The sequence below is a fragment of the Mustela putorius genome, unplaced genomic scaffold, assembly GCF_011764305.1.
Source record: "Mustela putorius furo isolate JIRA1106 unplaced genomic scaffold, ASM1176430v1.1 tig00003909_pilon_pilon_pilon, whole genome shotgun sequence".
In the NCBI taxonomy this organism is placed as follows: Eukaryota; Metazoa; Chordata; class Mammalia; order Carnivora; family Mustelidae; genus Mustela; species Mustela putorius.
Window position 1 is genome coordinate 42,135,422 of NW_025422057.1, and position 16,112 is coordinate 42,151,533.

General features: G+C 56.4%; 1 protein-coding gene across 8 annotated transcripts in view; it reads right to left on the reverse strand.

Annotated features, from left to right (window-relative positions):
* Positions 1 to 16,112, reverse strand: part of LDB3 (LIM domain binding 3) — a 60,220-nt gene that overhangs the window by 41,416 nt on the left and 2,692 nt on the right. For 3 of the 8 annotated variants that reach the window (XM_004765789.3, XM_004765786.3, XM_004765791.3), the window contains exons 3-6: positions 9,455 to 9,606; positions 8,854 to 8,929; positions 3,415 to 3,437; positions 2,105 to 2,308 (exon numbers count right to left, since the gene is read on the reverse strand). In XM_004765789.3, coding sequence (XP_004765846.1) covers positions 2,105 to 2,308; positions 3,415 to 3,437; positions 8,854 to 8,929; positions 9,455 to 9,606 — 455 coding nt within the window. Of the gene's footprint in view, positions 1 to 95; positions 111 to 2,104; positions 2,309 to 3,414; positions 3,438 to 7,182; positions 7,548 to 8,853; positions 8,930 to 9,454; positions 9,607 to 16,112 lie in introns of all 8 variants that reach the window. The other 5 variants (XM_004765787.3, XM_004765784.3, XM_004765790.3 and 2 more) reach the window with 2 other exon arrangements.

Sequence of the window (16,112 nt, forward strand, 5' to 3'; positions counted from 1 at the left end):
CCGCTGTCCTCAGACATATCCCACCAAACCCACACACCATCCCTCGACCAGACAGACGACCACGACGCGGAACAGACAGTGTGGAGTCTACTTACGCCAGCGGCGACGCCCTGCCAAGCAGAAGAAAGCCCAGCAGTGAGTGCGTGTCCATCAGTGGATGGCAGAGGGGCCGCGCACACACAAGGGAGCGGGGTTAGGGTCAGAAATGAGTTAGGGGAGTGGGGTGGATAAAGGAGGAAGAGAAAGAGACAAAAAGAAAACTGTCAGTGAGGAAGGAATCATGGACATTAACAGCAGAAACGGAGCACCTTACGGCACAGGACGGCTCCTACCCCCTGGTACCACGGACGCATCAGCCCAGCAGGGCGAAGTTAGAAGGAAGGGGAAAGCAGGTTGCTTCCCAGGCACACAGGGAAGGGAGGGTGAGGGGAGGGCCAGGGGAGGGGAGGGGACAGGAGGAAGGTGGGAGAGGCACTCTGAGAAGCCTAGGTTAGGTCAATGTTGCGTCATGTTAAAAAAAAAAAAAGAAAGAAAGAAATAGTGGTGAAACCAAATGATAGTAGTCTTTTTGCCAAGACAAAGAATATATAAAGTTAGTGAAGAGCAGTTCTTCCATTATTTTCCACTGAACTTCCCTCTGGCAACCTTACCGCTCTTAAGGGCACACCAAGGACACACAGGCAAACAAATGTTAACAGGAAATCCCTGTTAGCTTTTTGGCTTAGTCAGGCAGCCTTGTTTTCCTGGGTACACATGAGCAAATGGTTGTGTTTTGAGACTTACGTGGTCTTATTTTCTGCTTTGAATGGTGGGATTAAAGAAATAACACTCTCCACAGTTCTGCAAAGAGCTACAGCTCAGAACCTGGTGGGTTTGAGACTCAGGGCTCCAGGGCAAGCAAACTCTGCCCCCTGGTGGCCCAAGGAAGCACTGTGCGTGGAAGAGGAGAGGTGTCCGCACACTGTTCCATCCTTTGTCCCCTGGAGCCTCCCCCTTGTAACTACAGGTACCGTCCTGGCCACCAGGGCTGAGTTCTGCAAAGGCCAAGCACTATCAGAGTTATCTGGGACTTTTGAACCCTTTAATCTCTCTTACAAACATCTGTTTTTCCTAGCTTCGGAAAAAAAAAAAATACAACCATCGTTTTAAGATTTCTTGCTTTGAGTTGCTTAAGGTCCTGACTTGGGGATAAGATGTTGCCCAAAGAGATTACCAGTCAATTCTGAAAGTTAACAATGATATTCTCAAGTAGAAAACAATACGAATGTTTGTGTGAGAGAAAGAAGGACAGAAAGATAGAGACAGAGAGACAGAAAGAGACAGAGATGGAGAGACACATACAGGGAGAGAGAGATACAGAGAGACTATGAGAGACAGAGAAAGTAAGAGGGAGTGAGGTCCCTATTACCATTTGCACTATTAGCGGTTTTTTCCCCCACAAATGATTCCCAGCCAACTCTTTCCCTATTTAACACTCGAGTTCCTCAACCATTGCTAACAGGCAAATTCTAAGAACCAAGGATGCCTTAAATCTCATTGCCTTGAGATTGGGCTTCCCTGAGTCCTGGGTGTTTCCCAGGCTCTGCCGTGGGCTGACTACAACCAGTACCTCAGATGATTTGTCCAGAGGCCCCTTCCCAAACAAGAAACTTGGTCATCCGTTTGAATTGCTCTCATCATTGAAAAAAAGCAAAAACTTCCCCCAAAGAATGGCTTAGTCTATGAGAAGACTGGTTTATCCAGATGTGACCCAGGATTCCAGATGTTTCTTTCTAAACTGACCCCCTTGCGGAGTCCGGGGGAAAATGCAGAAGCTGTGAGAAGCGCTTGGAGCAAGCACCATATTCGTTGATTCTCCACCCTTCTCCTAAACCTGAGACTGATTCTGAAGAGAGAATATGGTGTTCTGGAAGGCATGGCAAAGGTTCCCCTCCAACAGCCATGGCCCTAGAGGCTCAAGGTGAGGGAGGAAAGCTGGTCTCGATACCCAACGTCTCTGATGGCACCAAGCAGCCTGGTGCCGTTGGCCTCCACTGGTGAGGAGGCCCAGCCAGTGGTGGAGGCGATGACGGATGAGCAACAGCGGAGGAGGGGAGGCGCTTACCCACTGAAGTCACTGCCCTGGGCCTGGGCCTGCCCAGCAATGGCGTCCATAATGGCGTCCTGGGAATACATGCTGATGGGTGTGTTGTACTGCGCATGGATGATGGTGGCCTTGCCGCCCAGCCCCTTCACCTCAATGGGCTTGTGGGTGGACAGGGCAGAGTCCTTCAGGGCGTTGGGGTTGAACCGTTCCTGGTAGTCGGCGCTGGGGGAGGGCAGTAGGGAGAGCAGAGGAGGAAGAGGAAGGGAGGCGGAAGGAGAAAAGGCAACAGGTGGTGTTACACAGGGGGTCAAGGAAAGGGCTGGTGATGGAGAGACCTCCCAAGGCCTGATCCCAGATAGGTCCCCCAAGTCCCCTGAACTATGGACAGTGGGGTCTGGTAGAGAAAACCCTAGCACCCTCCCCAGAGCCCTTCGTGGCCGGTTTCTCTCGCCCACCCTGGCAATACCAGACCTCTGGTATTCCAGACATCTGGAAGCCTCTGCTCAGCCTGAGCGAGCTACATCTCAGGGTCAGCAGGGGGCGCCAGGCATTGGAAGCTCTCTCACCTCACCAGCAAGGAAGCAGAGACAAAGAGGGTTGGGAGTCGGGGACAGGAGCTGGGCCACACGTGAGAAGCAGCGGCAGCCCAAGCAGAGTCCAGAATGACCGAAAGGCAAAAAGCAGCCCCGCGGGGGCACCCATAGGGGTTCTGAGCAAGGTTCCTCCATGATGGGGCTCATCCTGCTGGCCATGCCCTCCGTGGCCCAGGGCTCTGCTCTTCCAGATGATCCAGGGCACGGGTTTCTTCCTTGGAGCAGGACTCGGGCTGCTCAGTACCCCTCAAGTCCAGCTGGCTGTGCAGCCCGCAGTCTCTGCCCATCGGGGCGCTCCCCTCCAACAGATGAGCGCACTCCCCGGGCCCAGAAGATCAAGCGCAGCCCTTTGGAGTGGTCCCGCCACCCCCAGGACAGAAATGTCTTCAGGCTCACGTGGAACCCAGCAGGAGCACGGCACACACTCCACCACCGTCCTCCCCTCCCCCCAGAGCCAGCCTGCTGGTCCGAAGCAGCCACCACAGGAAAGGACCAAGGGAAAGGGCACATCAGACATCCGACAGAGACCTGGCACCCCTCCCCCGTGCCTTTCCTCCATACTTGCAGATCCACTCACATGCAGGCTCGCTCCGGGACACGAATGCACGCCCACTCACACATGCACACGCATGTACACGTGCTGACGCAGGCGCACGCTGTCCAGACCCACAGACACTCGGACGCATGCTGGGGTATGCACACGAGCGCACACACATGCTTTCCTTTGATACTAACTTGGCTGGAGAGTTGGCTACCACCTGGGGAGGAGAGAAAGAGCAAAGAAGACAGGGCTGTCAGAGTGTGGTCCTGCCAGGGGCTCTGAGTGCTGGGACCATCCTCAGACTGGCCCTCATGGAGGCTGCTCCAGCTCTGACAGGCAGCGGGGTGTGGGGGTGCTGAGGAGAGGGGCAAGGCTCCAAGTCAGGGTCACGGCCTCTGAGTTTGGGTCAAAGGTGCTGACAGTGGTGCTACCCTCTCAGTAGGTCCACAGTCCCTGAAGCTTTGCCAGGAGTAAGGGTTTTCTAGTCCATCTTCATGGGTGCCACATACTGCCTGGCTGGAGACCCCAAGACAGGAAGATAGAGAGGGAGACAGGACCAGCTGCGGCTGCTATGGGCCAAGCCCAGGCTGTAGGTGCCTCCTAGCTAGTCAGCCATTCTGGACGTATCCTTGTGTAATTGGCAGTGGTGCTGGGGGTGTGCAGTCGGGTTACCCACAGTCTCCCAGATGTACTCTCCCTCCCAGAGTGGGCACAGGCAGCCCTGGCTGCTACTTCTGGGGCACAGGGGTGCAGTCCCCTGTGACTGTCCCTAAAGGCCCTGTGGATGGTCAGTGAAGCAGGATGGAGGAAGGCAGAGGCTCAGGAGAAGGTCCAAGGGGTATTGCAGGAAAGCCCCTAGCCAAGGACAACCCAACTCAGACCTAAGAGGGACCCTGCCCTCGCTTTTGTCTAGAGCGAGCCTCCTGGAGCATCATCTCTTTGGAAAGGCATTGCCTGCATTAGGTTTCCTTAAATGCAAATCCCTTGCAGGGCAGACCAGGGCAACACCAATGGCCTTGTCAGAAACCTGAGGGAAAAGAGCGCTGGTGGCACCCCTGCCCCTGTCGCAGACTGGACCACTCAGGGCTCTGGCTGGGAGATCCTGGGCCCCAACTAGCCTGACCCTGGTCATCCCTTGGCCAGGCCAAAGCTAGGGGGCCCTCTAGCTGCACGCCTCACAGTCTTGGAGCTGATAAAATTCCCTCTGTCCTCTAGGCTCAAATAGCTCCAAGTGGAGCTATATTAGGAAAGATCTTCCATCCCTTCTCCATTTCTGGCCAGTGCTGACAGCTGCAGGGTCAGCTCTTGCCCTGACCAGCCCAATGTCCCCTACAGAGGGCAGTGGGGTGGGGAGGGGGAATGCCGCCTCTGCCCTTCCCTGTCCCAGCACCCGGCACCGTCTTTGGCATTGACTCCTGCTCCATGCCTAGCTCCCACCTGAAGACTTGGAGGCTGAGTGGCCCATAGCAGACAGCTCAGAGAGGAGCCAGCACCAGGTCTCAGGGAGAATCAGTCAAGATCCACCCAGAGGCCCCTGCACCGAATGCCCTGAGGGGTACTGCCCTGCCCTGCCAGCTCATGGCGGTTGGAGAGGGACTGCTGCCATGCTCTGGCCTGGGGATCTCGCACCCTGTTTGTTCTTGCCAGTCCTCCCAAGAGGATTCAAGCTGTCGAAGACTCACATTGCAAGCTGCCTGGAGAGGAGGACAAGGAACTTCCTTTTGGAGCCAGGTGGGACAGAGTTTAAATCCTTACCCTGAATCTTCCTAGCGCTGTGACTCTGGGCAGTTCCCCACCAGTCTCAGCCTCAGTCCCTCATTCACAAAATCAAGATGATGGTGGCCACTGCGCAGACAGGCTGTGCACGCTAAACAGAATCCGGAGTGTAAAGCCCTTGTCATGACTTACGTGTGCAATGGATGGGATGTGGGGATTAGCATTTACCAGCCCTGTCACTTTCCTGCACACAGGCACTTAGCAAAGCTTGTAGCCTCAGCCCATCAGAAGCTGCCTGGGCTAGCCCAGGTCAGAGGCTCCCTGCTTCCAGCATCGCCCGGGGACCGCAGCATAGCCTTTACTGTGGATGAACGGAGATGTACTCCTTCCACTAGCCTGTCTACCCTTAGAGAAGCTGTTGGACCCTGCTGCTCTGAGTGCCGAGTAATAAATTAACACTTGTCGGCTTCTGAGAAGCCCCTGCACCAGAGGGAAGGCACCCCTGGAGTCATGGGAAGCTGGGATGGGGCTGGCCCTTGATTTTCCTGGCCAGGTTGTGAGGTCCCTATCACCATATAGGGAGGAGTCAGGCTGACCCGGGTACCAGCCCTGTGTGCCTCTGTGCTTATTAGCTGTGTGTGACCTTGACCAAATCACTCACTCTGAGCTTCTACTTCCCAGCTAGGAAATGGGGGAAATGATGCCCACCTCTGAAGTTGCTGAAGAGCTGAAGTTAAATAAAGCACATGGACTGTGAGTTGGTCCCAAGTCTAGACTGAGGGCTCACAAGGGGACATATTATTGTCACTGTAGGTGGGCTTCATGGAGGTCCCTGTCTCTCAGAGACTGATTTCCTTGCCAGGGGCCAGTTCCAGAGAGCACCAGAAAGAGCTACCAGCCTATCCAAGGTGGAAGGAGGCCATTTCTGCTCTGTCATTCCTTGGGTTTTTTGGCAGAAGCTCCTTGCTGGAAAAAGCCCAGGGTTTATGGTTCTGACGCCTTGGTCTGAGGAGGCTGGGGTCCAGGTGCTCAGGCTGTGGAGTGCTCAAGGCCAGCTTCAGACAGGATCCCAGAAAAGGCTGAGGGATATGGGGAAGCTGGGGATCGGCAAGGGAGCAGTGAACCAGTGGGGCACAGGTACCTTCTGTGGCAAGGGCAAAGGAAGGGCATGGGCGGGGCCAGACTGACCCAGATTCTGATTCTAACTCCTGGGTGCCTCTACCGTGTGACTTCAGGTAGCACAAGGCAAGTGTGCTGGCTCGGACTTCAGTGCTGTGCAACGTGTGTCCTCTTTCCATCCTGCCGGCAATCCTGAGATATGGACAGTCTCACACCCAGGTACAGAGGAGGAGCCCTGAACCCCTAACCACTGGGCCATAATGGCCTTGACTCAGCCTGCTCCACCTCTAGAGCACATGAAGATAATTATACTGATTGTAGCCGAGAAGTTAGAATAAGATACAAGCAGGAAGGGCTTAGAAGCTAGCACGTGCTTGGCTTGGAGTCTCCCTCCCCTCAACCCCTCCACAATGCGTACTCTGGTTGCAGGTTCTTTTAGCTCCTGTGCTCACAGAGTCCCACCAGCTGGCGCTCAGCGGGTTGTGGGGGGCAGGCTACCGTTCTCCTACACACCCTCTTTGTCCTCGGTTCTTCCTTGCCTCATTCTATCTTGGCTCAGTTCTACAAGCCCATGACACTCACCCCATTCCTGAATCTTTCTGCACCCAGCTCAGTCGCTCCCACCTACAGGCAGCCTTCCCAGATCACTCCCAGCCCCCAGAGAACTTACCCTCCTACCTTTCTATTTCTTCCCTGCTCCTGCCTCAGGGCTCCTCCAGGGGAGGGACCTTTGTCCCAGGGTTCCTTGAGGCAGCAGGCTTCTTCTTGTGGGGGGGGGGCATTGTGTGGCAAGGGGGTGCTGGTATGGATGTTTTGGGAGTCAGTATCTCTTGTATTCAGACCTCACTTAGCCACTTAGCAGCGGGATGGCTGGACCTCGACTAAACCGCTGAGCCTCAGCTTCCCCCTCTACAGGATCCAACACGTCACCCCAGCTTATGGAAAATAAATACGCGTCTGGCTCCTGACAAAAATACCGGCCAGGTTATTACGGCTCTAGGCTTGTGCCACTGCGTGGGCCGACTGAGGCCAGCTCCTTGCTCTGACTGCCTGGCCGAGCCTCCGTGAGCACTGAGGACCCCGGTGGCCCCAGACCACCAGCAGAGAGCGGCGCACCTGTTACCTACCCTCCTGGGAGTCCAGCACCTGAGGCCTTCCCTCGGAGGCTCATCTGATACATCTGAGCCATCTCCCTCAGGGTCTCTGCTGAGTACAGGCCAATGGGGTTGTTATACTGCCTTGGCTGGCTGGAGCCCTGCGGGGCTTTCGGGCTGAATGAGTCCAGGGCTCCCTCCAGGCTGGTCTTGGCCCCTGGGCTGCCCCGCGGAGGGCCGGGCTCAGAGGCCTCGGTGTGTGAGGAGAAGACGGAGGTCTGGGAGAAGGAGCTAAAAGTGTGCCTGAGCTCCGGGGTGCCCGGGGTGCCCAGACTCGCCCTTGCCTCAGGGTTGGGGCTGAGGGCCGCCGGGCTGCCGTTCGTGTCCCGAGCGGGGTCCTGGCCCAGAGCAGCGCCATGCAGGGGAGAGAGAAGAGAGCGGTTAGAGGCCATACGGGTCCCAGCGCTTCCGCAAGGACCTGAAACACAGGTGTTAGTGTGAGCGCCCAGCAGCCTACCCCCTGCTGCGACCACGCAGAGCTCGGGAGGGGACACAACGGACACCTGCAAGAGAAGAGTTTTGTCGAGGAGAGGGAGGGAGGTGCCCATCCCTGGCCCTGAGGCCCACATCCTCCTGACCAAAGTGCCAGCCCCACACAAAAAGCCAAGCCAAGCCAGCCCCACCTGCAGGGCTGCGGGAAAGGAGACGTGAGCCTCAGGGAGTTGGGGAGAGCCCCCTCCATCCTCTCTCTGCTTTCCGTTGCCCGGAGTGGAAGCCCCTAGTTGGCACAGCCTGGCCTCCTGCTCTACCAACCCCATACTGAGATGCCTCCACATGGCCAGCCAGAGGCCCCCCACCCTGAGCTGGCAGTGGTCAGGCAAAGTAGAAATGCAAGAGGGAAAATGGGGACACTGCGGGGCTGACAACTTGTTCCCACAGTCTGCCTGTGCAGCTTCTCCCAAGCAACCCTCTGCTCCCTTCCCCCATCTGTCACCCACCCCAAGCCCCTGTCAGCCTCTTTGTATCAGAATGAGGTCATGCAGGAGGCAGGGAGTAGGCCCTGCAGGAGGGGTGGGGAGGGCCTTCCATGCTTCAGTTCAAGTCCTTTTGGCACACAGGGTTGAACTGCTTCAAGGGAGCACTGAGGGGGTGGCAGGCAACGTGGTGAGGTATGCCTGCCTTGGGCTTGCTGCCTGACTACCATTAGCACCTCTGAGGGGGCTGTTGGGACATCCAGTCGGGAGGGGCAGTGGAAAATGGTGGGAGAGACCCTATGTCAGAGATAAACTCTGAGGGCCAGCAGGCCCCCTCCCTCCATGCCTGGGCTGGCTGCTTGAACCTGGGTCTCTGGCTTTCATGCCCCAGTGACCCCCCCCCTTCCCAGTACCCTCAGGATCCTTGTCCCCACCTAGCTGGGAGGAAGATCCCTCTCCTAAAAACACCACGGCCTAGGCTGGTTTCCCAGCAGCCCAGCCATGAGGTCCCAGGACCAGGACCCAGGCAGACACCCCACACTTGGTACTGCATGGGGGCTGGAACGCCTCTTCTTGGGGGCCTGCCTCCACTCCTTCACGCTCAGCCATAGCTGGGGCAAGGAGACGGCTAATCCTACTACTCTGTCCGGTTTGGGCCAACCAAGGGCCAGGCAGGCAGACCAGGGGCCACCCCACAGGAACCACCGCTGAGAGTGGAGTCAGCACCTACCTTCTGGTGGGGGATCACTGGCAGAGGGGACTGGACCGGGGGTGCTGTTGTGGAGATGGGGATGGGGCGCTTTGACCTGGAAGAAACCAGAAAGGGGTCCAAGTGAAGACCATTACCACTAAGACCAGGAGCTCCTGCCAGGGCAGGGCTGGAGACAGAGAACATCAGAGACCCGGGTCATTGGGCCATAGCTTCAGGTCCGCTGTTTACTCCCCATGGACTGTGTGACTCCAGGAAGGCACTGGGCCTGACCAGGATGAAGTCATGGCCCTTGGACACTTTGCTCCCATGGGCCTCTGTTAGGTCCTTGGGAGGCTATCTGGGGCAAAGAGGAGGCAGGGCTTTCAGGCCCAGCTCCCCCCGCACTGACTGGCAGCACTGTGACCGCCCCGACCCCCAAGGCTTATCCATAAAGTGAGGCACAGACGTGTCAGGTGTTTGATGGCTTGGCCCTATCCTCCTCCTGGTCCAGAGGCCCTCCTTACTTTCCTGTGTGATCCTGTGGCACAGGTTGGGCCCACATGACTGCTGCCGGACCCCTTCTTTTGGGCCCTTGATGCCCACGTCCCTCTACCCCCTGCTCTGGAGAGCTCCCACCTACTTCTGCAGCGTGAGACTCAGGTTGTAGCTAGCAGACTTGATTTTGTTCTGAGCTTCCAGGTGGGTCATGGTGTCTGTGTTGACTCCGTCGATGGCCACCACGAGGTCACCCTGGCTGAGCTGGGACTGGGCGGCCTTGCTCCCCGGTGTGATCTGAGAGAATGACAGATGGGTGGGGGGCGGAAGTGAGCATACAAAGGGTAGACCCAGGGATGGGCCGTTCTCGAGGAAGAGTCACCAGGGATCATCCAGTAGAGGCCTGCCATTTCCACTTTCATTCACTATGACCAGCACCCGCTGCTCCCCAAGCCCGATGCCTCCTCCTGGCACACCATCACCCCTCTGCCTAGCGTTCTGTATCTGAATGTGACCCAGAGCCCAGCCCTGGCTAGGCCTGCCTCTAGCCACCATCCTTGACATCCTGCACTCTCTCTCCTTCTTAGCTGACTGGATGCAGAGGACCCAGAACAGCTGAGCCACCAACGGAAGGACCCAAATCCTCAACTCACTGCTTGGAGGAGAGAGGATTAAGAAGTACTGCATCTGATGTTGCACGAGGGAGAAGTAAGCTTCTGCTATGCTAGGCCATTGAGACTTGGGGGCTGTCTGTTACACCAATTAGCCTACTATAATGGCTGCACCCCCAAAACCCATGGAGCACTTTCTGGGCTCCAGGAGGGAGGGTATATGCACGAGTTAAGACTCAGCACCACCACAGAGACTCTGCCAGGCTAGTACCCAGAACAGATGAGCCCTCAGGGGAGCACCCCAGGGCAAGTGCCTAGGGCTATCATGGCAGGGAAGCAGAGAGCTGTGGAAGCAAGGTCTGCTGGGGCATGGGGCAAGGCTCAGCACTATGTGGCTGGCTTCAGACTTCCAGAAGAGGAGATGCAGGTGTGGGGGCCAGATCCCAAATCCTGCACACTAATGACATCACAGAATGTTAGAGTCTGGGGCCCCCTATCCCCAGGGTGATCACACAGAATGCTATAGACACCACACGCCAAGAATATCTCCTGTCATGTCAAGGCCACCCTCCCAGGGACATTACATGCAATGTCAGGATGGCTAAGACCCACTCTTAGTGACATCATGCACAACGCCAAATTCCACAGGCCTGGTCCTCCGTAACAGCATGCCCCCCACCAGCCCAGAGATGTCACTTGAAAAGCAAAATTCTGGAGGGCCTAGATGATATCACCTATGATAACTTGATGGCTGGCCCCTCAGGACATCACATGGAATGTGAGGAAGCTCCAGTTCCAAAGATGCCTCATGGAATGTCACCAAGACTGGCTTTACGCCCCCATGTCACAATACGAAATACCATACCCTACCCCTTACAGATAACACAAAGAATGACTTGACCCCCATGATATCATGTGGAAGGCCCCCTGTGACATCATGTAGAATGACATACAGAGCTTGCCCCAGTGACATCACAGGAAAGAGGAGGCTCTGGGAGCCAGCACCCACCAAGCTGTAACTAGAGGATGTCCCTTGGCTTTTGTTCCCCAACATGCCCACCAGCCAGCTTTCCTGGCTTCTATGGGCACATCTCAATCACCTTCCTGTCTACAGCCCAGGGACAAGGCTGGCTTCTAATGCTGGCAGAAGCCGTTTTCTGGCCCTGGCCTGGGGGACCATCCTAGAAGGAGTCCAAAGAGGACCTAGGGAAAATCCCCTATCCTGGTGGCCAGGCCCTGGGCTCCCAGACATGGACGGAAGCCTCCTGCAACACCCCTCATGAGGAATCTTCCACCAAACCAGGGCCACCTGTGGTCACCAGGCTCTAGTCCCTGGTGGGCTCTAAAGGCCAGGCCGCAAACCGCCTGTGCAAACCCAGGGACAGCAGCAAGAGCAGACAAGTCCTCGAGGAGGAAGTGCCCAGTTAGCCCTGGGGACTGTGCTAGCTTCACCAACGCCGAGTAGCCTCCCCTCACCCATGAATCCACAGAGACCTGGCAGGGACAGTAGAGAAACCACCCCATAGACTGCCAGGAAACCAAAGTCCAGCCCACTTTCCTGGCTCCAACAGAGGTATCTTAGAATTACTTGGGCTGGGTTGCCTGGGTGGCTCAGTCGGTTGAGCATCTGCCTTCGGCTCAGGTCATGATCTTAGGGTTCTGGGATCGAGCCCCAGGTTGGGCTCCGCACTCTCCTTCCGCCCCTCCCCCTGCTCATGAGCACACATACTCTCTCTCTAATAAATAAATAAAATCTTAAAAAAGAAATTACTTGGGCCTTCTCAAAATGCACATCCCTTATCCCCAAATCCATGGCCTCGGGGAGCCTCTACTAATGACAGGAGTGTTGTTTCCGTTTATTTTAAGGGTTGAACAAAGGGTAAAAACAAAAACAACAACAACAATAAAAAACACGACAAAACAAAAAACCCAGAGAAAAACAAAGCACTTTCTGGGCCAAGAGGGTACTCCTGAGGGCAAGCTGAGCTGCGAGCTGGGCCTGTCTGCAGAAAATCGGCTTTCCCTACTCCTCCTGGTTTCGCGTTCAGGCCTATGCTATCCCCAGCATTTTCTGATATGTATCTTCAAACAGAGAAAGCAGACAGAACTCTACAGGGAGCATCCCCACACCCACCACTGAGCTTCTACCTTCACACGGTTCAGCTTTCTGTATCACATGTCTAGCCTCTCCGTATGGTAATCCGTCTTAGTTTGGAAGGTTTTCAGAGAAAATAGCGGATACCAATATGCTTCCATTCAGGGTGAATTGTGCAATGCCTCTGCGGTCCTCGTGAACCTCCCACAGGGCTCCCCCACAGTAGGACACCCCCCACACCAGGGCTTCCCCATACCAGGACTCTCCCAGATGCTTCTCACCATCTACAGACAGCATAATGAACTCCCAGGTATGGCCACCACAGACCCCAGATAGAAGGGCAGGCCTTCTGCCTGTAGAGGTGAGGCCTGCCAGCCAGGACTGGAGCTGTGTCCAGAAGATCATGGATGTCAGTGTGAGCAAGGACACCAGAATGACATCCAAGAGCTGCTGGGGCCAGATCAGCTAGGGCAAGGTGTAGGACTATTGGGAATGCCCTCTCTTTGGAGCTGCCCTGGGGACATCTGTCTTCCTCAAGCGCAGGCTAACACTGTATCTTTCCACAGGGTCTCCTGCCTCCCCCTTGCCTGGCTCCACCTCATTCCCAGTATAGATTGGGTGATCCTGGTTCCCTGGGAAATGCCCAGCCTCCCCAGGGCCTGGTTAGCAACCGAGCTCCCCTAGGAGAGTGCCAAGCTAGCTCCTGCCTTCCTGGCGCCTCTCTCCCCACACCTGTGTCTGCTCATCAGGGCTCAGCTGGCCTGGCTTTCAGCTGCCCTGAGCAGGGCCCATGACCTCTGAGACTGGGGGTGGGTGGAGGTGGGCGGAGGGTACTGTAATTCTCTTCTGGAAGGGTGCTCTTTGGCTAGGTCCAAGTCTCCTAAGAGGAGGCAGGGACCCTAAGGAGGTTGCCCCCTGCTTGGTCCAAGGGCCATCAGATCCTCACCCTCTTCTCAGGAACAGCCTGTCCTGCAGGAGTGTGAGGCCACCCGGGGACCCCTGCCCAGAGCCCAGGACTCGGGAAGAGTGCAGTGTAGGTGTGGTATACCCATGTGTCTCTTGCCTGACTCTCTGCTTCTCTCTCTGCGTTCCTTGTCCCACAGAGGACCCAAAGCCACTAAATCCTTGGAGGATTTTTTTCTTTGAAGTCTTTATATCCTCTTTTGAGCATTTGAAAACCTCTTCATAACAACAGTTCATTCCCACTTCACTTTTCATTCTTCTCCAACCACCAGCCGCCTCTCAACTCAGAGCCCAGATGTGGGCAGAGCTCCAGGAGCATGGCCTGTTCTCAAAAGCTCCTGAGGTCCCTGGGGGCCAAAACTGCCACCAGACTCATGGGAGCCCTTCCTTCTTGTTGGGCCGTGGTTTGGGGTCCATGAGAAGGGACACCAGGCTAGCAGGTGCTAGGAGGGAGCAGCCGTGGCCTCTGTGACTGTTGGGTGACTTGTAGGGAGGAAATAAAACAAAAAGCACAAACTTTGGTCCGAGTCAGACCTGAGGGAACAGGGCAGCCTCCACACTCTCTGGGTAAAGACAACAGCAATGCCTTTCGCACACGATGGCTGGGAGGATTACATGTTTAAATAGGTTATCCCATAAGGAGGTGCAGAGCCGAGAAAGCCTCAGGGAAGTTCCCAGTGGAGGAGAGACAGGGGCTGGCCCCCAGCTCTGCCCTCAGAGCATGGAGGGCGCCATAGGGGAGGAGACTGGGCAGCTGTACCCTGGCTCCACTGGGAAACAAATCTGGGGCTGGAAGGAAGCGGGGTGTGAGGGGCCAGCCTCAACTGACCAGTCCTAAGCCAGCCTTCCGTCCCTAGAGGGGCCTGAGCATCAGCTGGAAGAGACAGAAGTCCTGACCAGGGTCCCAGGGAAGCAAGGCACTGGTCAGGGCTCAGGTGCACATAGGCTCCTATTTCTCCAGCTCCCTGGTGGCAGGGGGGAGGCTGGGCTCTGCAAAGGTTCCCAGCCTTCACTCTCGGTGCTCCAAACCAGACAGGTCCCTGCCTTCCTTCCCTTCTAGAGCTGCCAGCGTAGGTGTGGCAGGGGCTTGGGGGGCAAGGGTAGATGGTAGTTGCGGTGAACTATGCATCTTCCAGAATCTCCTCCCAAACTGCCCAGAATGACCACCCCAGCAGACTTCCCATGGAGCCCTAAGTGCATTTAACATGATGTGATTAAATTACCATCAAGCCATGCTCTGCTTCCCTGCCCATCTGGCCTCCCCTGGGGCCTTGCTCCATCTCTCATCCTTTCACTGGAACCTTCTGTCTCCCCATGGCCCCACTCCCCAGCTCCACCCTGGCTGATAAACAAGCCAGAGTCTTGGCTATACACAAAGAGCCTCTCCTTGCCCAGAGGATTTTTAGGGCAGTGAAAATATTTCCTATGATGTGATATTGTGGATCTAAGTTATTCTACGTTGGCCCAAACCCACAGACTGAACAACACTGAAAGTCAACCCAGATGTAAACTATGGAGTCAGGGACAGCTCTGAGCACCTGGGAGGGAAGCAGGCAGGGCTAATGCCTGGCCTGGGAACCTCCAAGAACGCATTCCCCACCTGGGGGCCTCTGTCCGGTTATCTTCCCCACTCGCTCATCTGGGAAGGCCCCGGCCAGCCTCACAGCAGTCCTCCGGAGGCTTGCCTGACCTTCAGTGTGGCTATAAACAGCTCAGCCTGTCAGCACTGCTAGGCGCTGCCCAAGAAACAGCACTAAGGCCTCAAAATTCCGGGAATGGCCGGCACAGTTAACCCAGAATAGTCTCAGCCTGTCCCCCTCCCCCTCCCAGGGGACCCTCTGTCCTCTGCGTCCCCACCGTAACTAGGAGATCTGACAAATACTGGAACAAAAAAAAAAAAACAGCAAAGAAGCAAAAGCTTCTGGGTTGGTGCCCCAGAAAAGCCTACAAGGCCAGATGAATAAGGCGTTAAGGGACAGAGGCCTTGGAGCAGAGAGAAGGGCCTCCCGCATGCCTACCCCACCCCACCCCGGGGGCCGGGCTCGGGCCCCACCGCTCCCCCATCCTCACCACCACCTCAGCAGAACAACGGGTGCTTGTTAGAAAGCACTCAGCGGGGCGCCTGGATGGCTCAGTGGGTTAAGCAGCTGCCTTTGGCTCAGGTCATGATCTCAGGGTCCTGGGATTGAGTCCCGCTCAGCAGGGAGCCTGCTTCCTCCTCTCTCTCTCTGCCTACCTCTCTGCCTACTTGTAATCTCTCTCTGTCAAATAAATAAATAAAATCTAAAAAAAAAAAAAAAGAAAAGAAAGCACTCAGCCATGCACACTTCCATTGCACAGATGAGACAACCAGGCTGAGCAGGAGAACCAACAACTTGGCTCCAAAGGCAGCACAACTGTGAGCAACAGAGCCAGACAAAAGCACACGCTTCTTCCCCAAAGTCAAGGGCTGCAGCGTGCCCCAAGGACAAGGCCCCAGACCAGGGCCCCAGGCTCTTGACGTAGCTTGAACAGGGGCAGGCCCGGCCTTTGGAGGGCTCCTCCGTGGCTGCTTCCATCCCTCCCCCACTTCCTGGAGAACTGGCTAGTGCTGGCAGGGGGGCGGTGGGAGGGGAGCTCATGTTGCAGGCTCAGCCGCACCTGTCCCGGATAAATAAAGGCATTTCCCCTCCACCCTCCCACTTTCCCTCCTGGGCCCACTTCTCTGTGGGTCCTCTCGGAGACCCACTGAAAGGAGGCCGTGGGGGGCTGTTATCGCCCCTGGGCTGATTCTGGCGGGTGGGCGGGGCAGGGGCAGAGTAGGGTGGAGACTGGAGCTACCACTCAGCCTGAGGGGGGCAGCCTTCTTACAGGAGGAGTGGCAGCCTGCATCTCCAGCTGACAAGGGACAGGCCCCATTCAGTCCTCTTCTGCTAATCCCCAGCCCAAGGGTGGAGGGCAAGCCAGGGAGTTAGGGGTTACTGAGGTCACCAGAGCTCCCGAGCAAATCTGAGCCTCAGCTTGGCTGGCACTGAGGTGAGATGGTAATCCCAGAGCCCCACCCCCACCCTGCCTCAGGTGCCCAGGGGTGTGGGCCCTGCTGAGAGTGAGCAGGCCCTGCCTTCATTATCCCCACCCCCCACCCCACCACCCTT